Here is a 27,343-nt window from a genome sequence, read left to right on the forward strand (position 1 = left end):
AAACTTGTTCTGAGGGTAAAATGACTGGCAAATTTGCTTTTTAAGCTGACAGAACCTAACAGTCCAAAATGGCTAAGATGGCAAATTTTATGTGTATTTTACTACAGTTTTAAAAAAGCATTTGTGAATCTGCTGTCATCAGCTGGATGGCATATAGACAACTGTTTTTTCAGAAATTTTTCCCATACACGTGTAAGACGGTCTGAACAGCTGGCTTTCCAAAGCTCGATGCAGCTTTAACGGGAACTCTTCAAGGCCCCCCGGTCTTCCTGCAGAGGACAGGTGTGCAGAGGCTGGGAGTCCCTGGCAGCTGGAGTGGACAGCCTCACGGCAGGTGGGGAAAGAGTCTGTCAAGACAACTCAAGTCAGAGTCCCCATGAAGTCGGGCAGGGAGCCTGTGCCTAAGAATTCTTAGAGATGTCCTGGCTTCCAGTTAAATGGGTCTATGCAGAACTCCCCTTCCCAATGAAGCCAAACAAACCATTCTTTTCTTCCTCGTCTGTCTGTAGTCCTGTTGCTTGCTCTGTTTTGGCTAAAGCCCTTTTGAAACAGGCAAGAAAGTTATAAATGTTGATGCCCCCTATCATAGGCTGAATAATGGACCTAAAAGATATCCAGGTCGTAATCCCTGGATGTTATCTTATGTGGCAAAGGAGACTTTTACACAGGTAATTAGAGTAAGGGTCTTGAGATGGGAAGATTATTATGGGTTATCTCGTTAGGCCCTAAACGTAATCACGAATGTCCTTAAAAGACGGAGGCAGAAGGAGATTTGAAGATGCTGCATTGAAGGCTTCTGAGATAGAGGAAGGTGACCACAAGCCAAGGAATGCAAGGAATGCAGCTCCAGAAGCTGTAAAGGACAAAGAAGGGTCTCTCCCCTAGAGCCTCTAGAAAGAGTGACACCTTGATTTCATCTCAGTGAAACTAGTTTCAGACTTCTGACCTCCAGAACTGTAAGAGAATAAATATGTTTTGTTTCAAGCCAGCAAATTTATGGGAATTTCTTATGGTAGCCATAGGAAGCTAATATACACCTCCCACAAGGCAGGCTAGCTGGCCTGTACCCTCCTTCATCCCAGCAAGGTTCAGAACCACCAGAGGGGGTGGATGAGGGGTCCAGAGGCACTTAAGTGCGCCCTGCATGCCTTGGCTCTCCACCGGAATGTGGGGGAGCAGAGGCCTGGGGGGATGCAGCATGGGAAGTTTCCCAGCAGGGAGAAAGAGCACCAGGATAGTCCTGGCTCCCTGGGAACTGGGAAACAGGTCACAGGAAGCCCAAGGACTTGCTCTCTGGGTGCTCATTGACTCAGGATGAGCATGGTCATGTTCAGGAGCAAAGAAAAACCTCAAGGTCCTAGTGGTCCCAGAGCCAGTGCAGAGAGATGTCTCAGGCAGATGGCTCTGATCATCATTCTTAGGACAAACAGGGCCCAGAACCAAAGCTCCCAGCCTCCGAAAGGGGCAAAGTCCCCAGGGTTGAAGATAATGAATGCCCATATGTGTGTCTCCTCCTAGCACATTCTTTGATGCCACCCTGAGAGTCCTTGCAGGGATGGGCCCCAGACCCCCAGATCACATTCCTGATACAGCTGTCAGTTAGTGAGCAGCCCCTGTGTGCTCAGCTAACGTCACCATCCCCCTAAACTCTTCTGAGTAACTTCATTGCTTTTCTTCCCTGATCATTGTGAATTTTTCCCTTGCTTATTTCATTTTGTATCTTTTATTCACTGTCTCTCTGTGAGCTACCTCAAAGCCTTTGTGTGAAGGCAGGACACATTAATTAATAAACAAATGATCAATTAAAAAAAATGAGAAAAAGAAAGTGTTAGGAACACTCCCACCCCTAGCCTCACGTCACCTCCACTGAATGCACCCAAGGGATAAAGAAGAAATTAGCTACATTATGTGTTCCTGTTGTTTATTAATGCTTAACAGATTACTCCCAAACTTAGCAGTTTAAAACAACCATTTTATTTTGCTCAAGTTCTTGTAGGACAGAAATTCGGGAAGGACTTGGCTGGACAGTTCTTGCTTGGTGTCCCTCATGCAACTTCCTTGAGATGTCCACTGAGATTGAGGTCAATTGAAGGCTCGACTGGCCTGGACCTCAAAGATGGCTTCACTCACATGGCTGGCAGGTGCTGCTGGCTGGGAGGTCAATTGGGTTGTCAACTGGAGTATTTACCCATAGCCTCTCCATATGACTTGGGCTTCCTCACAAAATGGTGGCCTCAGAGAATTCAGATATTTTATACTTGGCAGCTCAGAGGCCGGAAAGCGAGAGACCCAGTGTACAAGGTGGAAGCTTCATTGCCTTTTTTTTAAAAATAGCAACTTTATTGAGATATAATTCATATACCATAAAATTTACCCTTTGAAAGTGTACAATTTCAGTAGTGCCAAAGAGTTGTACAACCATCACCACTATCTAATTTCAGAACATTTTCATCACTCAAAAAGAAACCCGCCGTACCCATTACCAGTCACTCCCTATTCCTCCCTCCAGTTCCTGGAAACCAATGCTCTATTTTCTGTCCCTGTGGTTTTGCCTATTCTGGACATTTCATATACATGCAGTCATCCAATGTGTGACCTTTAGTCACTGGCTTCTTTCATTAGCATAAGGTTTTCGAGTTCAAACATGTCATAGCATGCAGCAACACATCATTCCTTTTTGTTGCCAAATAACATTCCGCTGTAGAAATGGTGCCTGATTTTTTAAAAAAATTGTGATAAAATGACATAAAATTGACCATCTTAACGTTTTGGGTTTTTTTTGAGGAAGATTAGCCCTGAGCTAACTACTGCCAATCCTTCCCTTTTTGCCGAGGAAGACTTGCCCTGAGCTAACATCCATGCCCATCTTCCTCTAGTTTATATGTGGGACGTCTACCACAGCATGGCTTTTGCCAAGCAGTGCCCTGTCCGCACCTGGGATCCGAACCGGCGAACCCCGGGCCGCCAAGAAGCGGAATGTGTGAACTTAACCGCTGCACTGCTGGGCTGGCCCCCATCTTAACCATGTTTAAGTGTACCGGTCAGTAGTGTTAAGTATATTCACATTGTTTTGCAACCAGTCTCCAGAACTCTTTTCATCTTGCAAAACTGTATTTTTGGACACAACCTCAGAAGCTACGTAGCATCACTTCTTCTGTCTTCTATTGATTATAAGTGAATCACTAAGGTTGGCCCAGAGAGAAGAAAAACTCTGCCTCTCAATGGGAGGAATGTCAACGAATCAGTGGTTTCAAAATCACCGTACTGGGGCCGGCCCCTTGGCCGAGTGGTTAAGTTCACACGCTCTGCTTCGGCGGCCCAGGGTTTGGATCCTGGACACGGACATAGCACCACTCATCAGGCCATGCTGAGGTGGCGTTCCACATAGCACAACCAGAGGTACTCACAACTAGAATATGCAACTATGTGGTAGGGGGCTTTGGGGAGAAGAAAAACACAATTGAAAAAAAAAAGAAGATTGGCAATGGATGTTAGCTCAGGTGTCAATCTTTTTAAAAAAAAAAAAACCACCATACAAGTGAGGCACGAGATCTCAAGGTCATGTTTGGGGTTATCCCAGGAAGAGTCTCAGGGACATTTGGGTAACCATCTGGACCTCCTTGGGCCCCTTTTCCCACCATAGTGGGGGGCTCATCCTGCATCCTGCACATGCTCATCTGAGGCTGTAACAGCCGTTCAAAGCCTTCCAGAGTTGGCCACAGTGCTGGGCCAGGTGCAAGTTGGGAGGCCTGGGTCAGCTGCATAAGTGGGACTCAAGGTAGACCCTGAATAAGTCCCATCCTCTCTCTAGGTGGCCACATCTGCCCTTGTGGGCCCTGGATTGCTGTAGGCATCCAGAGAGAGCTTTAGCAGACACAGGGAAAGTGGTTACAGGGGGAATTGTGGATGTGGACCCAGCTCGGTGTTTTACACAAGAGGAATCAGGCCGATCTAAACGCCCTAGGTGATCAGCGAAAGGTATTCACAGCCTAGAAATTGAAAAGGGAGAGGGCTGAAGGGTAGCGTGCCCTCTGGGGATCTCATTACTCGCCTGCCTATCTTCCATTTAAGTTTTCCTAAGACTTTACAACGCAAGACCAGGGCTTCCTGAAGGAGCCCTCACATTTTTGTAATCCCCTCTAAGTGGGCTGGATGTTTTTGTGTGATTGGCCGTCTCTGTCCCCCTGGTCAGTGAGTTCAGGAGGCAGGGCCATGCTGGGTTTGCTCTCTTTGTCCCTGGCTGCAAGGCTTCTGGTGTCGCAGCTGCTCCTTTTCCACGCTGGTGCAAGGCGCCTCTGTCCTGTCTGCCAAGCCCCACCCTGCCGCCATCCTCCCGGGGCCCTCCCCTGAGGATTCCGCAGAAAGCTGGCCCAGAGTCCGTTCTCCCTCCCTGTTCCAGGCTGAGGTCTTCGGGGGTGTGGGGGGAGGGCAGCCCCGCTTCTCCTCGTGCTTCTCCATAAATGATTTTTCTCACTTCTACAGCAAACCGCCCCAAACCTGCAGCAGCTCTCATGCCACACAAAGCATCACATCTCACAGGCTGCTTCTGTTTTTGCCACTTCCTTCCTCTGAAGCAATGAAGGAGTGAGCGTGTGCCTGCTAGGATTCACTCATTCATTTAACACGTATCTATGGCGGTCTGCTTTGTGACATGAACTATTTTAAGGACTAGGGGTGCCTTCCTGAACAGAAATACAGAAATCCCTGTTCTCCTTGAGCTCCCATTTGAGTGGAGAGAAAGGAATAACGAATAACCCAGTTAAATAGCATGCTACAAGGTGATACGTACTATAGAAAAACAAAAAAGCAGCGTGAGCAGGACAAGGGATATGAGGGCGATTCCAGTTTGAAATCGGGTGGTCAGGGTAGACCTCACCAAGAGAGGGACACTCGGGAAAGAAAAGCAGAAAATGCAGGGAGAAAAACATAATTAAAACCTTTTGGGGGCTGGCCCAGTGACATAGCGGTTAAGTTCATGCACTCCGCTACAGTAGTCCGGGGTTCTCCAGTTCGGATCTTGGATGTGGACCTAGCACCGCTTATCAAGCCGTGCTGTGGTGGTATCCCACAAAGAAGAACTAGAAGGACATACAACTAGGATATACAACTAGGTACTGGGGCTTTGTGCGGGGGAAGAGGAAGATTGGCAACAGATGTTAGCTAAGGGCAAATCTTCCTCGCCAAAAAGCATACTTTAAAAAAAAAAAAAAAAAACCTTTTGGTGGCTCTTCTTTGTCCCAGAATAAATTCCTGACTTTAAACATGGTCTTCAGGTTGTTTGTGACCTGGCTCCTGCTTTCTCCAGCCTCACCGACACAAAGTCCACTATACACACACACACACACACTCTGTCTCCACACTCTGATCAATCTCGAATGTGCGTACTCTCCCTGTGCCACACAAAGCAGATACGTAATGCTACTCATAGCATAAATATAAAATCATAGAAGTTTGTGGGAGGACATGGGAGGTTAGCTGGATGGAGCTACAAGGGAAGCATGCAGAAGTCCTAGCCATAAAGCGTTCGACTCCAACCTCAAGCTCACTTACAACTGCAGATCACCTGCATGTGAAGGGGCAGTTAGAGCTCATCCATTCCACTCCTCACTGGGGCCCAGAGAGGGATAGTGGTGCCCTTGGGGTCACACAGCCTTATCTGAACATCAAGGCCAGATGTCCTGCTCTAGGAATAACATTTTGTGCCTGTGGTCTTTTCATAAGAGCTCAAGTTCCTCTATTGAGCCCCAGAAGGAGAAATGACTGGTTGATTTCCCCTCCACCAACTGATCATGGAATGAGCTGAGCGCCCGAGTTAAAGGGCCCCTTGCCAATCTCTGTGACACCGGAGGCAGCACCAACTTTCCTGACTGCAGATTCTGTCCAGGGCTCTAGAGGTGTCCTGGAAAGACAAGGGCAGACTCTCTGTGTTCCTCAAGAGGAGGAGAGTCCACGGGCTGTCAAAATACAGACTCTGAAAAGAATCCCTTGTCATAGACCAAGGCTTGGCCAGCGTAGTGTGGCCTTAGGAGCTGGGACTCTGTGGCCAACATCCAGTGCTCTGCCTGGGGACAAGAGGAGGGGAGTCTCTGGTGGCTCAGAAAGAAAAGGGGCACTTTGGGGCCAAGTGTTGTAACCATAACCCAGAAGGAAGTTAGAACTAAGTGTGAAGGTCATCAGATTGTGACAAAGCCAACAAAAACAGTCAAATGAATAAAGCTGTGTTGCAAATCCTTCGACCCGGCGGTGGGGGTAGGGAGTGGGTGCACAGGAGCCTGCTTGTGTGAAGGTCAAGTCTTCTTACTCTTTATTCCAGATGAGGCCCAGAGAGGTGAAAATTACACTCAAATCACCAAATCCCCCGCAAGCTTCAAGGATACCCACAGCCCTTCTCCCCATTGCTCCTTCCATGGCCAAGCACATCCCTGACAACAGTGGGCCTCCCTCCCAGACCTCCTCACAGGACCCAGAACTGCCTGGACCCCTGACTTCCTTCCTCTCCCGACAGCCTTACAGATTGAGGCTCTCAGAAGCTGCACGACCCTAGGCAAATGGATTTTGCAGTCAGCTTCCTCTTGTAGAACGGAAATATTTGCAGCTCATGATGGTGACGGCTCCCACTTATTGAGCAAGCCCCCACTGTCAGGTTCTATGCGGAGAGTTGAACACACAAGTCTTCATTTAAGCCTTACAACACTCCTACGACAGCTTCTCTTGTTATTTTCATTTTACTGACCAGGAAACTGAGCCTCAGAAATGTAAAGCCATTTGCCTGAGGTCCCATAGCCAAAACTGGCTGGCTCAGGATTTGAACTGAGGTCACACTCCAGGCTTAAGCTCCACTGGCATTGCCTCTGGTAAGGTTTCTCCGAGGAGTCAGCTTTCCTCATAGGAAAACCACCAAAGGGTTACTAAACATATTTTACAATTAAATACTGTTAAAAGTCTCTCATCCTCCAGGAAACTCCTCCCACAAAAACGGATGGATGAAATGGACAGACAATACACACAAATAGAAATACCAATAAAAAAAAGTTGCCCACCCTAGTAATCAAAGAAATACAAATTAAAATTACAACTGTGTACTGCCCTTTGCTTATCAGATTGGAAAAGATTTTTAAAAGAATGGCTACATTAAAAGCCTGGGGCATAATTTCTTTAATTTACCCCTAATTTGTTGCTATTATGTCTACAGGATGGACTTTCCGATTTTTAACTCAACCTGTGTTAAGCTTCGCTCGGTTTATAACATCGAGCAATAAACATGTTTATGGTAATTGCCAAGTCAAGTGCAAAGCAGTAAGGGGCCAAATTGAGTGCAGGTGGGAGGTAGCCCGACCGCACTTTTTACTCTGGCCCCGCGGCGCGGTTGGCCTCGGGACCTGGGGCCAGGCGGCAACTCCGGGCAGTGGGCGCGCCCCAGGCCGTCCGGAGCTGGGCGCAGCGTGGGAACTACAACTCCCAGGAACCCGTGCGCCCGCCTCGCCCGAACCACGTGACCCCGCGGGCCGCGGTCGCGATCCGGCGGCGGTAGAACCCACTCGGAGTCAGGAGACCCGAGCGAGAAGCTGGGGCCCCGGCGCTCGCCATGGAGGTGAGTCCGGGCGCCGCCGAGAGAAGCGGGTGTGGGGTGAGCGGCCGGGACGGGGCCTTCGAGCAGCCGTCCGGGCACCCCGAGGTGCCTGCCCGCCGCCCCTGGCCGGGGGCTGGTGAGGGGGTGTGTTGGCAGCATTTTCAACAGCTGGAACAGGGTTGGGGGGACATGGGAGGTAGAGCTGGCGGTGACTTTGGGGGCTTTCTTTTTATTTGTCCCTCTTGCTGGGAGTCAGTCTGGCTAGACGAGCAATTATTGAGCACCTGCGGTGGCGCAGCTGAGCGCGGGGGCGCGGTGGGTGAAAACAGCGGAGTCCGGGGGTCCGCAGCCCTGGGCGCAGTGACATGGGGCAGGTTCCGGGAAGGCTCCCAGGAAGAGGAAGCCCCGGTGCGTTTCAGCCTGCCGCCGGGCGCTCACACACCGAGCACACGCCCCCGGCCGGTTCCCTGCCTTGGCAAGTTCGTGGTCTGATTCTTTTTGGGGAAAAGAACCAGACCCGGCTACTTTCCATCCTCCCTACACTTGGGGCAGAATATAGCGTTTCAGAGAAACTGTTTTTCTTGGTAGAGTTCACCTGGGCGGGAGAAAGTGACAGCTTGCAAGACTCTCTGGTGTTTGAAGAAATCATACCATTTTCTTCATCTCACGAAGAATGTCATAGAGTTCAAGATGCGGGAAGCCGATACGTAAAGTCATTAGTCAAAAGCCCAGCCGGCATCCTGCCTGTTCTCTAAAAAGGAAAATAGATGGAAAGAGCTTGTGAAAAGTTCCTCAGCCACAGGACCGGGCGGGACTTTAATCTTCCCCTAAACTGTGGTTTATAAGTGAGGGAGCTTTTCTCAAAGTTTCAGTAAACCCAAATGAGAAAATTAAGAAGAAAACAAGTCTCCTTGTTTGAAAACAAGTCCCAGGATTGCTCTCTTCTTCACCACGGCCCCTCCCTACCCAGGGTGGGGCTCCAAATAGCACAGATAAGTTAAACTCAGCTGCTGGAGGCTGCAATATATCCTAAGTGGGGAGACAAGATGAGAGCTGCTCCCCTTGCATATCTGACCACAGGGCCCTTTCACCGAAAGCTGCAGCCCCGAGTCAGGGTGTGCTGGTTTGAATCTTTTTCTCCAGTGAGTTTTTGTTGCTCCCAGGCCCCCCCCCCCCCACAGTGAGGTGGAACTGGACACTCTGTGTGGGCACTCCCAGCTTGGAACACACTGGCCTGTCTGTCTTGCCCAAGCTGCCTCCTGCTCCTCCTGTTTCCGCAGTCCTAGCCACCTGCTTCCCTGGCTGGGTTAGGTGTCCCCAGCACCCCCCAGGAGACGTCCCCCATGCCTCCCTCTCACTGACTGCGTATACCCTCTTGTAATGATCTGGTCACTTCCCCCTCCTCTAATAGATGGTTAGCGGGCCAAGGACTTATCTCACTCATCTCTGTATCTCCAGCATCTGCCCCCCTAGCACAACCAAAGTAAATATTGGTTGAATGAATTCTGTTGTTTTGTGGGTGTTCAGGTCTACAACAAAAGCTGTTTGGGGCCCTTGAGAGAGCTGGCCCAGGCCCAAGGATGAGAGAAGGAACCCAGTTATGGAACCTCTCTGATTAATTAGCCATCGGGGACATTCCAATCATGCCAGCTGCTTTATCGAGTGAACTCACAGGAGTAATGGCGAAACACGCCTCCTCGGGCACCACCGAGATGGTGCTGGAGGCTTCTGCTGACATTGAAGGAGAGCAACTCTGGTGTAAATGGAGTTTCACAGGATTGTTTGTACCTGTTTGCTTTTGCATATCAATCTTTTGTGAACATTTGGCATGTCAAGAGAGATATTTTTGAAATCTTAAAGGATATCTCTGGAGAGCAGGACTCAAAATTACTTTTGCTTTCTTTTTGGTCCTGTTTCAGTTTTTGACATTAAGCAAGTACCACTTTCATATAGGGAAATAAAAATCTCTTTTTAAATTCTTCAACATGGTTTTTAAATGCCTGCCGAGGTTTCCATTGTCTTCCTATGAGGTCTTGGACAAATCCCTTCCCCTCGTGGGACTCCTTTTCTGGAGGCTGAAGTTGGATCAGATCAGTGTTTTTCCACTGAGTTTCCACAGAGCGCAGACCTCTTCCCTCGCCCCGCCCCCAGCTCTGTCTTTTGTTGGTTGGTTTTGTGAGGAAGACTGGCCCTGAGCTATTGGCCCTGTTGCCAATCCTCCTCTTTTTGCTTGAAGAAGATTGACACTGAACTAACATCTATGCCCATCTTCCTCTGTTTTATGTGAGACACCACCACAGTGTGGCTTGATGAGTAGTGCTAGGTCTGCGTCCGAGATCCCAACCCACAAACCCTGGGCCACTAAAGCAGAGCGCACAAACCTAACCACTACACCACTGGGCCAGCCCCAAGAACCCTGTCTTTTATACACTGGAGTTACAAGGAAGATTTTATTTGCCAATGTTCCCTGGCAAAAAAGTTGAAACCCAGGGGACTAAAAACTCTGTGAGAAAATAAATAAGTCCTGGGGATGTAATGTACAGCATGGTGGCTGTAGTTAGTAATACTGTATTGTGGGGCCGGCCCTGTGACCCAGGGGTTGAGTTCACGTGCTCTGCTTCGGTGGCCCAGGGTTTCACCATTTCGGATCCCGGGCGCAGATATGGCACTGCTCATCAAGCCATGCTGAGGTGGCGTCCCATATGCCACAACTAGAAGGACCCACAACTAAAAATACACAACTATGTACTGGGGGGCTTTGGAGAGAAAAGGGAAAAATAAAATCTTTAAATAATAATAATAATACAGTATTGTATATTCGAAAGTTGCTAAGAGAGTAGATCTTAAAAGTTCTCATCACAAGAGAAAAAATTTGTCACTATGTGTGGTGACGGACTTAACTAGACATTGTGGTGATCATTTGGCCACATATACATATATCGAATCATGATGTACACCTAAAAATAATATGTCAGTTATATCTCGATAAAAAAACTCTTTGAGGACACTTCTAGTTCTGACGTTTGAGGCTTCTAATACTTGGCTGTTGTCTTAGAAGACAAAGGTTTCCACAAGCTGATCCCAGCTCAGTCACAATCTTAGCTGGGCAAGCACTGGCCGTGTTTGCAAAGCTGCTGCTGCTGCTGGCTGAGGTCTTACCTGCTGGCGAGGGCAACCTTCTCTTCCCTGAGAGGCTGAACTAACTGATCCGTCTGGCTTTAATCTTGCCAAACGCAGTCGGTAAGCCTGGACTGGGCCTTCAGAACCGCCGTCCAGTCCCCGTCTTGTCCTCCGTTCTTGGTGCTCGAGGGCCGCCAGCACAGTGAGCTGGAATGCTCAGGGCTTTGCCTTCCAACTAGACCTGGGGTTGAATCCCAGCTCTGCCAACTTAACTAGCTTTGTGACCTTCAGCAAATTATTTAACTTTTCTGAGCCTAGTTTCCCCATTTTTCCTTCCTGTGAGATGGGCCTAATTGTTCCTGTGACGCAGAAGACTGTTGTGAAATGAGATCACATATGAAAAGCCCTTGATGCCACCCCGGACACAGGGTGGACCAAGCGTCTTTGAAAGAGCGTTCAGACAGGAGCTGCGTGGTCATTGCTTCTGCCTTCATTCTTTCTGTAAGGCTCTGAGCTCCTCGAGGGCAGAGACGTTAACCTGTGTCCATAATGCTGGGCACAGAATTGGGCTCAGCAAATGTTTCGTGAATGAGTGAAGAGAAGTAGAGTACGGATTAAAGACAGCTGCTCCTGGGCTCCTCTGTGATAAACGCTGCTGGAGCAGAGTGGCTGGGGCCCTGGGGGAAGACGGGGCAGTCATTCCCCAGTCTAGTGCTTCTCCATTGGGTTTGGAGGGCATGGAGGGGACATCTCAGCATGACCTGAGAGCACTGTGATCTGGTTGGCCCAGTAAACATGGGCACCCTCCACACCTCACTTCCACCCGGAGCAGGGCCAGCTCCATTATAGCTCTGCTGCTGACCCACTGTGGGACCTGGCAAGTCCCTGCCCTCTCTTGCCTGGGTTGGTCCTCATGACCACTTACGGCTTTTCCAACACCTAAGTCCAGTGACCCCATTTTTCTGGGCCTTTAGAGGAGGCTGCTGGAGAGCATTTAGGACCATGACTTCGACTGCCCTAAGCCCGCTGTGATGCACGTTCCCTTCTCTTTCAGATGCATTTCATCTTCTCAGATAAGGTGGTGCTTCTGTTTGATTTCTGGAGTGTCCACAGTCCTGCAGGTAAGAACCAGAAAGCCCAGACTTGCCGCTTGGGGACCCTTGTAGCTCCAGGCAGTGGAGAACCTGGCTTCTGCTCTGTGGACATTTAAGTGAGCCTGACTCCTCTTTCACAAACATTGAGCAGGAACTTTGCATTTATAATTCCATCTGCAACCACTGCCCTTCAGACAGCAAAGTGCTCCATTCTCTCACTGATCCTCACAAAGGCCCAGAGAGAGGCCAGAGATGCAGCTTTTCCCTCTCTTACAGGGGAAGGAACTGAAGCTCAGAGAGGGGAAGAGACTCATCCAGGGTCATACAGCGAGTAAGCCTCAGAGCCGGAACTAGAGTAAGGCCTCCTGTTGCCTCCTAGCACCTCCCTCATCCAGGGTTCAGTGTCCAGCATCAGCGCAGAAGCCCAGTGCAGCTGCTGCAGCCTTGGACCTCAAATGAGACACCAATTTGAAAGAGTAGAGTATTCCTTTGACTTGAAAAGGCAGAGTTGGGCACTACTTCGTGATGGAGTTATGTTTTGACTTCAGTAACTGCAGCTGCCAAATAGTCTGGCAACGGCCCAAATGCCCATCACTGCGGGTGCTGATCAAATAAATTATGGTCATTCCTACAATGGGTTACCACTCCAGTAATCTATTGAGGAGTAAACCTAATGGCTTGAAACAGCAGCAGTCACTTTATTATTCTTTCTCAAGGCTCTGAGTTGGCTGGGCTCGGCTAAGCAGTCCTCACTCAGAGTCTCTCATGCAGGTCTAGTCAGACGGGGGCTGGAACTGGAGTCATCGTGGAGACCTCCTCACTCTCACGTCTACTGGCTGATGCTGGTTGTTAGCTAGGACCTCAGCAGGGGTTGTTGGCCGAACACCTGCATATGGCATCTCCCGTGGCCTGGGCTTCCTTGGGACACGGTGGCTGGGTTCCAAGAACGAGTGAGTGTGCCAAGAGAAGAAGGTGGAAATGCATGGAATTGTTAAGACCTAGCCTTGGAAGTCACAGAGCATCACTTTCACCTTTATTGGTTGAGGCAGTCACCAAGGTCGTCTCAGGTTAAAGGGGAAGGGACATGGACCTGACCACTTGATGGCAGGAGTGTCACCATTGTAAGAAGAGCGTGTGGAGTGGGAAATGGCGAGGTGGCCATCTTCGGAAAATATAATCTACCAGAGACTGTGAAGCCACAGAAATAAGATAGATCTGTGTGAACTAAGGGGAACCCACATACGAGGAACAGTTGGAGGATGATGTCAGATGCAGAAGAGGATGCTCTCTTCTGCTGTCATTTAGACAAGTAAAGGCTTCTATATATACATTGAGCATCCCTGGAAGGCTACACAGGAAATGCTAACAGAAGCTACTCTGGCGGGGGTGGGGGGACTGGGGTTTGGGGAGGCTGGGCTGGGAAGATGACTGACTTTTCACTGTCCGCCCTTTTAGGCTGTTTGATTTTATACCATGTGTGTGCAATTGCCTGTAATTTTTTTTAAATTAGCAACCCTAGGGTGCTATTTCTTTCTTTCTTTCTTTTTTTTAAATTAAGATTATGATAGATTACAACCTTGTGAGATTTCAGTTGTACATTATTGTTAGTCATGTTGTGGGTACACCACTTCACCCTTTATGCCCTCCCCCCACCCCCCCTTTTCCCTGGTAACCACCGATCGGTTCTCCATGTCTATATGTTAACTTCCACCTATCAGTGGGGTCATATAGAGTTCGTCTTTCTCTGTCTGGCTTATTTCGCTTAACATAATACCCTCCAGGTCCATCCATGTTGATGCGAATGGAACAATTTGGTCCTTTTTTATGGCTGAGTAGTATTCCATTGTGTATATATACCATATCTTCTTTATCCAGTCGTCAGTTTCTGGGCATTTAGGTTGGTTCCACGTCTTGGCTATTGTAAATAATGCTGCGATGAACGTAGGGGTGCATGGGATTCTTGGGATTGCTGATTTCAGGTTCTTATGATAGATACCCAGTAGTGGAATGGCTGGGTCATAGGGTATTTCTATTTTTAACTTTTTGAGAAATCTCCATACTGTTTTCCATAGTGGCTGCACTAGTTTGCATTCCCACCAACAGTGTATGAGGGTTCCTTTTTCTCCACAACCTCTCCAACATTTGTCACTTTTGGTTTCGGATATTTTTGCCAATCTAACGGGTGTAAGGTGATATCTTAGTGTAGTTTTGATTTGCATTTCCCTGATGATTAGTGATGATGAACATCTTTTCATGTGTCTCTTGGCCATACTTATATCTTCTTTGGAGAAATGTCTGTTCATGTCCTCTGCCCATTTTTTGATCGGGTTGTTTGTTTTTTTGTTGTTATGCTGTGTGAGTTCTTTGTATATTATGGATATTAATCCTTTGTCGGATAAGTAGCTTGTAAATATTTTTTCCCAATTAGTGGGCTGTTTTTTTGTTTCAATCCTGTTTTCCCTTGCTTTGAAGAAACTCTTTAGTCTGATGAAGTCCCATTTGTTTATTCTTTCTATTGTTTCCCCCATCTGAGGAGTTATAGTGTCCGAAAAGCTTCTTTTGAAACTGATGTCAAAGAGTGTACTGCCTATATTCTCTTCTAGAAGACTTATTGTTTCAGGCCTAACCTTTAAATCTTTGATCCATTTTGAGTTTATTTTTGTGAACGGTGAAAAAGAATGGTCGATTTTCATTCTTTTGCATGTGGCTGTCCAGTTTTCCCAGCACCATTTGTTGAAGAGACTTTCTTTTCTCCATTGCAGGCCCTCAGCTCCTTTGTCGAAGATTAGCTGTCCATAGATGTGTGATTTTATCTCTGGGCTTTCAATTCTGTTCCATTGATCTCTGGACCTGTTTTTGTACCAGTACCATGCTGTTTTGATCACTGTAGCTTTGTAGTATGTTTTGAAATCGGGGCTTGTGATGCCTCCGGCTTTGTTTTTCTTACTCAGGATTGCTTTAGCAATTCGCGGTCTTTTGCTGCCCCAAATGAATTTTAGGATTCTTTGTTCAATTTCTGTAAAGAATGTCCTTGGGATTCTGATTGGGATAGCGTTGAATCTGTAGATTGCTTTAGGTAGTATGGACATTTTAACTATGTTTATTCTTCCAATCCATGTGCATGGAATGTCTTTCCATCTCTTTATGTCGTCGTCCATTTCTTTCAAGAAAGGCTTGTAGTCTTCATTGTATAAATCTTTCACTTCCTTGGTTAAATTTATCCCAAGGTATCTTATTCTTTTCGTTGCGATTGTGAATGGGATTGAGTTCTTGAGTTCTTTTTCTGTTAGTTCATTGTTAGTGTATAGAAATGCTACTGATTTATGTATGTTGATTTTATACCCTGCAACTTTGCTGTAGCTGTTGATTGTTTCTAATAGTTTTCCTATGGATTCTTTGGGGTTTTCTATATATAAGATCATGTCGTCTGCAAGCAGCGAGAGTTTTACTTCTTCATTGCCTATTTGGATTCCTTTTATTTCTTTTTCCTGCCTAATTGCTCTGGCCAACACCTCCAGTACTATGTTGAATAGGATTGATGAAAGTGAGCACCCTTGTCTTGTTCCTGTCCTCAGAGGGATGGCTTTCAGTTTTTGTCCATTGAGTATGATGTTGGCTGTGGGTTTGTCATATATGGCCTTTATTATGTTGAGGTACTTTCCTTCTATACCCATTTTATTGAGGGTTTTTATCATAAATGGGTGTTGGATCTTGTTGAATGCCTTCTCTGCATCTGTTGAGATGATCATGTGGTTTTTGTTTCTCATTTTGTTAATGTAGTGTATCACGTTGATTGACTTGTGGATGTTGAACCATCCCTGTGTCCCTGGTATAAATCCCACTTGATCATGGTGTATAATCTTTTTGACGTATTGCTGTATTCGGTTTGCCAGAATTTTGTTGAGAATTTTTGCATCTATGTTCATCAGTGATATCGGCCTGTAGTTCTCCTTCTTTGTGTTGTCCTGGTTTGGGGATCAGAGTGATGTTGGCTTCACAGAATGTGTTGGGGAGTACTCCATCTTCCTCAGTTTTCTGGAATAGTTTGAGAAGGATAGGTATTAAATCTTCTTTGAATGTTTGGTAGAATTCTCCAGAGAAGCCGTCTGGTCCTGGACTCTTATTTTTGGGGAGGTTTTTGATTACTGTTTCTATTTCTTTACTTGTGATTGGCCTATTCAGATTCTCCATTTCTTCCTGGTTCAGTTTGGGGAGGTTGTAAGAGTCCAGGAATTTATCCATTTCTTCTAGGTTGTTCAATTTGTTGGCATATAGTTTTTCATAGTATTCACTTATGATCCCTTGTATTTCTTTGGTATCTGTTGTGATTTCTCCTCTCTCATTCCTAATTTTATTTATTTGAGATTTCTGTCTTCTTTTCTTGGTGAGTCTGGCCAAGGGTTTGTCGATTTTGTTAATTTTTTCAAAGAACCAACTCTTTGTTTCATTTTAGTTTCAATATCGTTTATTTCTGCTCTTATTTTTATTATTTCCCTCCTTCTACTGACTGTGGGCTTCGTTTGTTCTTCTTTTTCTAATTCTCTTAGGTGTCATTTGAGGTTGCTTATGTGAGCTTTTTCTTGTTTTGTGAGGTGAGCCTGTATTGCGATGAATTTCCCTCTTAGGACTGCTTTTGCTGCATCCCAAATGATTTGGTATGACGTGTTCTCATTTTCATTTGTCTCCAGATAATATTTGATTTCTTCTTTAATTTCTTCAATAATCCATTGTTTGTTCAGTAGCGTGTTGTTTAGTCTCCACATTTTTGCACCTTTCTCTGCTTTATTCTTGTAGTTGATTTCTAGTTTCACAGCATTGTGATCAGAAAAGATGCTTGATATTATTTCAACTCTCCTGTATTTATTGATGCTAGCTTTGTTTCCCAAAATATGGTCTATTCTTGAGAATGTTCCATGCGCACTTGAGAAGAATGTGTAGCCTGCTCTTTTTGGATGAAGTGTTCTATATATATCTATTAAGTCCATCTGGTCTAATTTTTCATTTAATTCTATAATTTCCTTGTTGATTTTCTGTCTGGATGTTCTATCCATTGGTGTTAATGGGGTGTTGAGGTCCCCTACTATTATTGTATTGTTGTTGATGTCTTCTTTTAGTTCTGTTAAGAGTTGCTTCACAAATTTTGGTGCTCCTGTGTTGGGTGCGTATATATTTACAAGTGTTATGTCTTCTTGGTGGAGAGTCCCTTTTATCATCATATACTGTCCCTCTTTGTCTTTCTTTACCTGTTTTGCTTTGAAGTCTACTTTGTCTGATATTAGTATAGCGACACCTGCTTTCTTTTGTTCATTATTAGCTTGGAGTATTGTCTTCCATCCCTTCACTCTCAGTCTGTGTTTGTCTTTGGGGCTGAGGTGTGTTTCCTGGAGGCAGCATATTGTTGGGTCTTGTTCTTTGATCCATCCTGCCACTCTGTGTCTTTTGATTGGAGAGTTCAATCTATTTACATTTAGAGTGATTATTGAAATGTGGGGGGCCTACCACTGCCATTTTATGTCTTGTTTTCCGGTTCTCTTCAATTTCCTTTGTTTCTCGTCCCATGGTTTAATCTGTTCTGAAGGAGAGCTGCTACTCTCTGTTGTTGTCCTTCTACTTATCTCCTTTGCTCTTGGTTTTGTAGTCCCTTTCCTTTTTTTTTGATTTTTCAGGAATGAGGGTTTTCCTGAGCATTTCTTGAAGAGGAGGTTTGGTGGCAATGAACTCCCTTAATTTTTGTTTATCTGGGAAAGTTTTTATTTCTCCATCGTATTTGAATGATATTTTCGCTGGGTAGAGGATTCTCAGCTGCAGGTTTTTGTCCTTCAGATTTTTTAACATATCATTCCACTCTCTTCTAGCCTGTAAAGTTTCTGCTGAGAAATCTGCTGAAAGCCTGATGGGGGTTCCTTTGTAGGTTAATTTCTTCTGCCTGGCTGCCCTTAGTATTCTCTCCTTGTTGTTGACTTTTGCTAGCTTCACTACTATATGTCTTGGGGTTGGTCTACTTGCATTGATAAAGTTTGGAGATCTATTGGCTTCTGTCACATGAAGTTCCATCTCTCTCCCCAGGTTTGGGAAGTTCTCAGCCATTATTTCTTTGAATAGGCTTTCTGCCCCCTTCTCCCTCTCTTCTCCCTCTGGTATACTTATAATCCTTAGGTTGCATCTCCTAATTGCGTCAGATAATTCTCGGAGAGTTTCTTCATTTCTTTTTAGTCTTAGCTCTCTCTCCTCCTCTGCCTGCAGCATTTCTATATTCCTATCTTCCAAATTTCTAATTCTTTCCTCCATATTATTAGCCCTACTGTTCAGTGCGTCTAGATTTTTCTTAATCTCCTCTATTGTGTTCTTCATTTCCAGTATTTCTGTTTGGTCCTTCTTTATAGTATCGAACTCTTTTGTGACATAGCTCCTGAACTCGTTGAGTTGTCTATCTGAATTCTCTTTTAACTCATTCAGTTTTTTAATGATGGCTGTTTTGAAGTCATCATCATTTAGGTTGTATATTTCATTGTCTTTGGGATTGTTTTCTGTGTGTTTGTCATTTTCCTTCTGTTCTGGAGATTTAATGTATTTTTTCATATTGCTTGATGGTGTAGATTTGTGCCTCCGCATAGAGATAGAGTTTTGTTACTGCTTCCACTTGTTTCTACTGGTGTGGTGGGGGGACAGCTGTTTATACTGCTCCAACCAGGAACCCTATCAGCTGTTGCTAACTGGGCCTGGGCCCCTCCACGCAGTCACAGTGATCCTGTGGGTTCCCTCTTCAGCTGTGGAGGCCCTCACAGGGGGGCTTCAGACTGCTGGTGCCTACTGTTGCAGACCACCTAGACGTGCTCCCTCCTTAGGTTCTGCAGCGGTGTTATGGGCTTTCCCAGCGGCCAAGGGCAGGATCACTTATATTTGCAGCTCTGTCACTGTCGGCACCCACAAAATCTCGTTTGTCCACTATGGGTCACAGCAGAGCTATGGGCATTTTCTACCGTCTGTGGTTAGCTCGCCTAGCTATGCTACTTTTGTCCCAGGGTCTTCCAGCCTTGTGGTTGCCGGATGGGTGCTCTCTACTAGTGCTGTGCAGAGGCTTTCACTGAGGCTTCTGTGAGACTGTAGAGTTTCCCCCTGGGCCACAGAGCCAGGTCACTGGAACTCCACCCAGCCCCAGTCCTCTCCCCTAGGATCTCAGAGAGCCCATTGCCCTGTCTGGGGGATATCCGGATACCTTGAGTTCAGTGGCAGCTGGTCGGTTGCTGCCCTGCCTGGGATTCTCCTCTTTGGGACCCTCCCTGTGTTGTGGATGCTGGGCGGGGCCTCTCTGATAATGGCCGGTAAAGACTCTGCCTGCTGCCGAGACGGAACTCTAGAGTTTCTCCCCTGGGCCGCGTAGCCAGCCGCTGGATCTCCACCCAGCCCTGGTCCTCTCCCAGGAGATCTCCGGTGGTCCCGAGCCCCTCCCGGGCGAAAGCCCGGTCAGTGGAGCCGGCAGCGGCAGCTGGCGGGCCGCCGCGCCATTTGGGAGAGCCCCCAGGCGTTGTGGAGGCTGGGCGGGACCTCTCCGCTAATGGCGGGTAGGGGTTTTCCCCACCACCTCTGGTGTGTAACTCTGTAGCTTCCCTCTGGGCTCAGGTGTAATTGCGGGGGGCTTAGGTAGGGCTCTGTTCACCTGTTTCCACTGTCACTCCTCTGGTGTGTGCTCCCTCCTGCCCTTGGCATGTGGCGATGTTCTGGGGCATCCGCTGGAAGAAAGCCGCCCGCAAGCTCTAGGCTGTTCGGGGGTCGGGGTCGGAGAGTTTTCACCTATCTCCACCTCCTTCTGGAGGGAAGTCCGTCCGCCTTCCGATGTATAGCATTTTAGGTCTCTCCGACATCCTGAGATGCTATATAGATATCCTTTGTCAAGTGATGAATGTCCAATTAGTTGTAGATTCGAAAGGGGAGAGACAAAGAAGTCTGCTTACGCCGCCATCTTGGATCATCCCCCCCTATTTCTTTCTTTTTTTAAGATTAGCACCTGAGCCAACATCTGTTGCCAATCTTTTATTTATTTTTTTAAATTTTTTACTTCTTCTCCCCAAAGTCCCCCAGTACATAGTTGTATATTCTACTTGTACGTCTCTCTGGTTGTGCTATGTGGGATGTCTGCTCAGCATAGCCTGATGAGCGGTGCCATGTCCGTGTAATTTTATATTTTAAAAACCTACATCTTGGGGCCGACCCTGTGGCCGAGTGGTTAAGTTCGCACGCTCCACTTTGGCAGCCCGGGGTTTCACTGGTTCAAATCCTGGGTGCAGACATGGCACCGCTTGTCGGGCCATGCTGAGGCGGCGTCCCACATGCCACAACTGGAAGGACCCACAACTAAAAGTACGCAACTATGTACTGGGGGCTTCGGGGAGAAAAAGGAAAAATAAAATCTTAAACCCCAAAAAACCTGCATCTTTTACAGATGATTTGCACCTGGGAGCCCAATGAAACACTCTAGCTAGGCCATTTAGTATCCCTCTACTTGTAAAATGGAAGTAGCAATTAGTAGTTAATTTTACAAAGCAGCTTTAGTAAGGGCTTAATGTTTTCTGTAAAACAACTTAATGTTTTTTTTCCACTATTATAAAACTAATACACACAGTAGAAACTTTGGAAAATTAGGCGAGAAGAAAATAAAAACCTCCTGCATCCTAATTTGCTGAGATAATTATGATTCCTTTGCTGTATCGCCTTCCTTCCAGACTTTTCTGTGTACATACTTGCTTCTCTGCCCATCTTGCTATATATGCTCTTCCCTTAAGGAGTCATGACAGAGGTTTGTGCCACCTGCTGGGGGAACAGCTGGGGGCGCTAGTGTATGGCTTCTTCCCCCTCAGCCCCTGGCTTCTTCAGGTGTCTTCTCTTCCTGATCTGAAAGCCACACCCCAGTAGGCCAACCCTACCGAGAAAGGGCTGGAGGGGGAAAGAGACAGTGAAGAAGTTCTGAGCCCAACAAGGGTGGAGAAGATGCCCGCGCACAAGGTGGGGCAGGGCAGAGGAGGGGGAGGGAATGGATTCAGAGAAAATGGGCGGGGGTGCTCTTCTCCCACCTGTGCCAGGTCCCAGGGGAAGCTGCCAGAAGAGGAGCAGAGCTGGCCTGGCCAGGTCCCTGCAGCTCAGCTTCCTTTGACAGGCATGGCCTTTTCGGTGTTGGTGGTCCTGCTCCTGGCTGTGTTGTATGAAAGCATCAAGGTTGGCAAAGCCAAGCTGCTCCACCAGGCTCTGATGAGCCTGTCCATCCCCACCAGCCAGCAGCTCATCGAAGAGATGGACCAGGATTCTTCAGGCTCAGACTCACCTCCAGTGAGCAAAACCCGCCTCAGGTAACAGGCATGGGGTGTGGAGAATGGGCGGAGGGCTCACATTCACCGAGAGGTCGGCTGGGCCCATAGGGCATTGGCCCCACTTCACAGAGAGGAAATTGAGGCCCAGGGAAGGACCAGGACTTGCCTAAGTGCTTACAGTCAGTAAGTAGTGAAGGGAACTAGAGCTCCAGCCTTCTGGCGCCCAGACCAGGGCTCTCTATGAACAGCCACTGGGAGGCTCAGCTCTCAGAACTCTGGTACCAGCCTCAGTCTAGCAACAGGGCTGTCCACCCAGCCCGCCCCCAAACCCACCAGGCTTCCTTAGGTCACTAAGGCTTCAAACCCAGCGTGGGACCTGCAGCTGTCCCTACACAAGTGATAAGAATTGCTGTCAGGAATGTATCCAACCTGGGGGGCACGGGGGTGGGGCAGCCTCTTCTCTCCTTTCTTCCCTTCCCATTCTGATAGGACAACCATTTAGGGTCCCAGTTCTGCCTGCTCTCCAGCTGTGCTTAATGAGCCTGCCTGCTCCTTACATGGGTGTCTCAAATATTCACAACCACCCTGCAAGGGCAGTATTCTTATTCCTGTTTTACTAATGAGGAAATTTAAGTTGAGAGAGGTTCAGACATCAGTGCTAAGCCACAGTTAGTAAGTGGCAGAGCTAGGAAGTGATCTATCCCCAAAGTCCGTGTTCTTTCCATTGTAATACTGCCTCCCACAGTAGATTCAGGAAAAAAAAAACTACCTTACTGATGATTTTGTATTATCCCTGTCAGACATGATGGATTATATATATCATCATTTTCCCTTTTCCCCAGGATGCCAGGAAGCTCAGAGCTAAAGTGATTATTCTAGGCTCCTGGTACAAGTCCCTTTCTCCTCTCTATCAATGGTTTCTGATATGTCTCTTTAAAAAGCAGTCTCTTCTGGGTCAAACATACAAATTATAAATAAGCTGGTCCTGTAACTGAGCTGTTCCTCCTACTTCCTGACACCAACTCCTGGCTTCCAGCTCCTTCCCATTAACTTGGCTCTCCTTTTATCTAGGTGGTTTTTGTGTCACTTTGGCCAGTCGCTAATCCATGTTGTTCAGGTGGTCATTGGCTACTTCATCATGCTGGCTGTCATGTCCTACAACACCTGGATTTTCCTCGGTGTGGTGCTGGGCTCGGCTGTGGGCTACTACCTAGCCTACCCGCTTTTCAGCATGGTTTAGCTGGTAAGGGCTGTGCAGGCACCGAAGGCTGGAGAGAGCTGGGGCTCCCTCTTCCAGACATTGAACTTCCAGTCCCACGTCTCCATTTTCTTCTGACGGCTGTTCCTCGTCTCACTCCCAGCTTCTGGAAACTTGCAGCTGACGCCAGCACTTGCTCCCTGGAGTTCAGAGGCCATTGCACCTACCTCTCTCCTCAGCCAGCCAGCCCAGGCCTCATCTTCTTGTGCCTTAAGAAGGCTGCTGTGACCAGAGGGAGAATGGAGAGAACAGAACCTGAGGGCACGGTTGCTGAGGCCGTGATGACTTATCTCTGTGACTCAAAACTTAAGAATTCCCGGAGCCAGTCCTGACGGCCTAGCGTGTTAAGTTCAGCACGCTCCGCCTTGGTGGCCTGGGTTCAGTTCGAGGGTACAGAACCACACTATGGTCTGTCAGTAGCCATGCTGTGGCAGCAGCTCACATGGGAGAACGAGGACTTACAACTATATACAACTACGTCCTGGGGCTTTGGGGCGTGGGGGAGGAAGCCTGGCAACAGATGATAGTGACGGGTGAATCTTCCCTTGCAAAAACAGAACAAACTTAAGAATTCCCAAAGATCTACAAGACAGGGAGGTGGGTTCTGGGTGATGAGGAGCATGGAAGCTGGCTCCCCTCTGCTCTCCCGATCAGTGCCTTATCTAGAGGAGCATCTTCTATTGGACTTCCTGACCTCTTCTGTCTTTGGGGCCAGAGACAAAGCTGACTCCTTTTTCTCACCCATCTGCCTTTGGAACACATGAAGATTGTCTCTTCTGGGATCATGTTGACAAACTAAAATTTCTCATTTTTCCTACTGAACTCCTGCTTGGCAATTTTGCACATTAATACAGAACAATGTTTTTTTGGTTTTGTTGTTTTTTGAGGAAGATTAGCCCTGAGCTAACTGCTGCCAATCCTCTTTTCGCTGAGGAAGACTGGCCCTGAGCTAACATCCGTGCCCATCTTCCTCTACTTTATATGTGGGACGCCTACCACAGTACGGCATGCCAAGCGGTGCCATGTCCGCACCTGGGATCCGAACTGGTGAACCCCCGGCCGCCAAGAAGCGGAACATGTGCATTTAACTGCTGTGCCACCGGGCCAGCTCCCAGAACAAAGTTTTTAGTGAAATGATTTCATTGTATTCATGATGGATGGCAGCATCTGCTCGGACCTGTTCCCCTTTCTTAGGGGAAAGTAAGTAGCAGCAGAGTGAAGGCAGAGAAGCAGGACTGTTTTCAAGGCTCCTGACTTATCCTCTGGACGGAGCAAGCTCTTGCCATCAGACTGCACTGCCTGCGGGAGGAAGAGAGTCTAATGGCTTTAGGTGTCTGGGGGCTCGTTATGGCCTAATGCCCACTTTTGTCCTGATCCTCCTCCTGCGCAGAATAGAGAACTGCACTGAATAATAGTTAATACTTAATGTTCTCTATTAACTTACTGCTCACACGTAACAGTCTGGTGGGGAAATGCGATTCATTCATTTAAATCCCGAGTAAGCCTCGGGGGTATTGACTGAAGATGCCATAAGCAGTCAAACCAAAGCATTCCATTTGTAGAGTTAGATGGGACGCTCCAGATATTTGAATCTCTTCACTTGATAGGAAAGGAAACAGACCCAGGGAGAGAACGTCGCTGCTGTATACTGTAACGTCTGTGTTCAAGTACCTCACGGGATAGAGGAAAGATGGTCTTAAGTTTTGGGAATTAAAAGAAAAATATCTTTTAATAAATATATATTTTTAAGCAATGTGTGACCATACTTTTGTTTCTCCTCATTTGAGCAGCGAGCACACATAGCCCTTACAACTGCAGAATTGAGTAGGGCGAATGGAGCTGGTGGTGCTGGCTGTCGGGCTGTCTAAGGACTGAGTCTGTCCATCCGCTATGAAGATGACAACTCTGCTCAGGGAAGCCCAGCCCTGAAATGCTGAGCCCACAGGCAGACACCCCACAAGGCCAGCTTGGTCAACAGTCATTCTTTTGTTCATAACAAATGTTGACCAGGTACCTCCTATGAGAAAAGTGACTGTCACATGGATTAGAAACACCCATGTTAGCAGGATTATTAGTACCGTCCCTCCCTGAGGGCAGAAGCAAAAATACATCAAAGCCACTTTTTAATTTACAGTAAGTGTCACAGAAAGTACAGTATGTGACACCTTCAGGATTGATCAGTGCATTCTCCCCACATATGCAGGGAATTGGAAAGCTGCTCTGTCACAACAGGTGGGAAGACTTCCCAGGTCCAGTGTAGTCTTGCTGATGGAGCCTCACTCATCCATTTCTATGTCCTGACCAGCTCAGGCTCCCTCCCCTGGGGCACTAAGATGAGTATCTCCATGGGTGATCCACAACCTCTTCAATTTGATATACGGTCACTTTACATGTGTAATACATTTGAGGCTTTTATAGTAGAGAGGGCTTTTAAAAGATCTGTGCTCTAGAGAGAGGCTTATATGGTTAGATGCAGGAGGCATTTCAACATTCTTCAGAGCCAAGTCACAAGAGGTGGCGTTTTCTCCACTTAAATTTTTTTTCAATTGAACAAACACCTCTGTAGTCCTGTTGATGTGCCAGGCAGTGTTCTAAGCACTTTACAATATTAATGCATTTAATCCCCACAACAAAGTAGAAACTACTTTTGTCCTTGTCTTAGAGATGAGGAAGCTGAGGCACAGAGAAGTTAAAGTCACCCAGCTAATAAGTGGCAGAGCTGGACAGTCGGGCTGCCTTTGTACATGGGGATAAGAGTGACTTCTGCAGGGGTTGCTGGAGATGAGACAGTGTGTGTAAACTGCTGAACAACAGTGCCATTTGTCACACAACAAAATCCAGTAAATGCTAGTTCTTGCTGCCTCCCAGCCCCACATATGGGAGGACAGGCTCAAAGCTGTCATCACAAAGATGATGTCAGGCCAGATGAAGTGGAATTTGGGTTCTTATAAACATTTAAAATCAGGAAACATTTGTATTAAATGATTCTACTTTTTGAAGACTAGTTGCATGGTCTTTGGAAGATCCCAGAATAAGTAAAATGATCATGAATATTTTTCTCACTACTGTTCTCCTCACCAGTCCTGGGCCCAAGTTCAGAGGGAATGGAAGCTGCTCTCTAAGTGAGGAATCTTTAGGTGCCATGATGGATGACAGTGGAAGGCAGGGACCCTTCCACCTTCTCTGCAGGCTTGCTAGGGTATAGAACCAAGTCTGCATGAGTGAGTGGATGACAGAACTGGTCCTCAGACAACCACAATGCCCTGAGCCTTAATGCGGCTGAGATGAGCTAGGATAGCAAAGTGGTGACTTTCTTTGAAAACCTAAAGTTCCAGGGTTAGGTACCAAAGGGAATATGTCACACTGCTTTTATGCATGTTAACTGACCCACATCTGTTACAACTCCTACCCTTAGTTCCCAGAGAGGAGCACAGACAGCCCTTAGAACCAAATTCAGTTTCTCCCCAAGAGCTTGAGCCAAGTGTCAATAAAGACATTTATTTTAGTTAATTTCAAATATTCATTGACCTCTTGTATCAGATTTAAGGCAAAGAAAAGATACATGTCCCAGGATTGCAGGCAAGGCTGTTAACTGAACCGGGGTTCAGATGGTATAATCCATCCTTGGTTCCACCAGGGACACCTCACCCCAGGTGACAGGTCCTGCTGCTGGGGCAGAGTTGAGCAGTGGGAGGCAGATCAGTCTGAGAGTTAGTGGAAAAAAAAACGCTTGGAGGAGGGCAGACTCTTGTAGGTGGCCAGCTGGAGGGGAACCTACCAGCCCTTCCTCCAAATTGAGGTGGGACCGCGGTCGCCTGCTGAAATGACAAGCCCAGCGTTCTGAAGACAGGCTCATCGTCCTCTTCACTCGGCCGGGCGGGGGCTCCAAAGCTGGCTAACTCAGATATCTGAACTCCTGTCCTCAGAATGCTCACCTTCACCTCACCCTGGGGCTCGTCTAGACCCAGGGCTGGCTGTGCAAAATCATGCTTAGGGAAGGGGTGGTAGAGAAGCCTTTGCACCAGTTTCCTGGGTCTTCATCCCAGCCAGTCAATGTCATCGTCATCATCATCATCTCCAAAAAGGGGTGTTGGGGGCGGGCGTCCCTTCATGCTCTGACAAAACAGGAAAGAGTAGTCAGTCCTCTCTTGTCCCCGCACCAATAGACTTCCCACCTCGGCAAGGTGAGGTGAGCCAACATCTCTTCCCGGCTCCAGGTTGGAAAGGAGGGTGTTGGTTAGGGTTTTACTGAAAGGACTAAGCCTGAGGCCAGCAAACCTAGGCTTCCAGAAAAAGCTGAGACGAGCCTGCAGAGAAGGGAGGCAATCTTTCAACACAGAGACAAGAAGACCAACTCTGTTTGGCTGATTTTGTCATTTATTTGTGAAGCACATGTGTTGATTTGACAGGCTTCCTCTCATGCGATAACTTACAGATTCCGTGTGCGGAAAGAAGGGTCGAAGGGGAGAGATGGGAGTAAGAGAAAGAAACAGAGAAGCAGAGCAGCCCTAAGGGAGGAGGATGCAGGAAGATGAAGGGAGGTTGAAGAATACAGTCACATTTGAAAAAACACTTGGTGTGGCCTAAAGTGGCCTGTCTGGCTCTGGACGTGGCCCCACCATTTGAGAGAGTCGAACTGAGAGGCTTGATTACATTACCAAGTGGAGAATCCCAAGAGATGAAGAAAGCCCAGGAACACAGGGCCACAGCCTCCCACACCCCTGGTCTCACTGGCCCCTCCCTCGCCCTCCAACCTGGTAGGGGGACAAGGGGGATTAACAGGCCACGGAGGAGACGCTCCTCGCTTTTCATGATTTCAGCTCCTAGCCTTTTTCTTCTGGACTGGCAGGGCACAGGTCCCATGGGGGTAGCGGGGCTGATGCTGGAGATGCGCACACACTCAGTATTCTCTACGAAGGTGCTTTTGCCCTGTGAGTTACTCTGGCTCAGGATGAGTATGCACAAGGCTGGCCAAATGGAAGGCAGGGTGACACTCAGA

General features: G+C 47.4%; 2 protein-coding genes across 5 annotated transcripts in view; one reads left to right on the top strand and one right to left on the bottom strand.

Moving 5' to 3' along the window:
- The first annotated feature begins 7,474 nt into the window (after nt 1-7,474).
- On the top strand, nt 7,475-24,097 carry SLC31A2 (solute carrier family 31 member 2). The gene is made up of 4 exons (XM_070595082.1): nt 7,475-7,591; nt 11,745-11,811; nt 20,936-21,125; nt 22,158-24,097. Exons 1-4 carry the CDS (start codon nt 7,586-7,588, stop codon nt 22,324-22,326), a joined length of 432 nt encoding a protein of 143 aa, XP_070451183.1. The 5' UTR covers nt 7,475-7,585; the 3' UTR covers nt 22,327-24,097.
- A 1,729-nt stretch (nt 24,098-25,826) lies between these two features.
- The window catches only part of FKBP15 (FKBP prolyl isomerase family member 15), a 53,182-nt gene continuing 51,665 nt past the window's right edge, over nt 25,827-27,343 (bottom strand). For all 4 annotated transcript variants that reach the window (XM_070595078.1, XM_070595077.1, XM_070595076.1 and 1 more), the window contains exon 28: nt 25,827-26,459. In XM_070595078.1, coding sequence (XP_070451179.1) covers nt 26,382-26,459 — 78 coding nt within the window. In that variant the 3' untranslated portion in view covers nt 25,827-26,381. The remainder of the gene's footprint in view (nt 26,460-27,343) is intronic.

Source organism: Equus przewalskii, chromosome 26 (genome assembly GCF_037783145.1).
Source record: "Equus przewalskii isolate Varuska chromosome 26, EquPr2, whole genome shotgun sequence".
NCBI classification, from domain to species: Eukaryota; Metazoa; Chordata; class Mammalia; order Perissodactyla; family Equidae; genus Equus; species Equus przewalskii.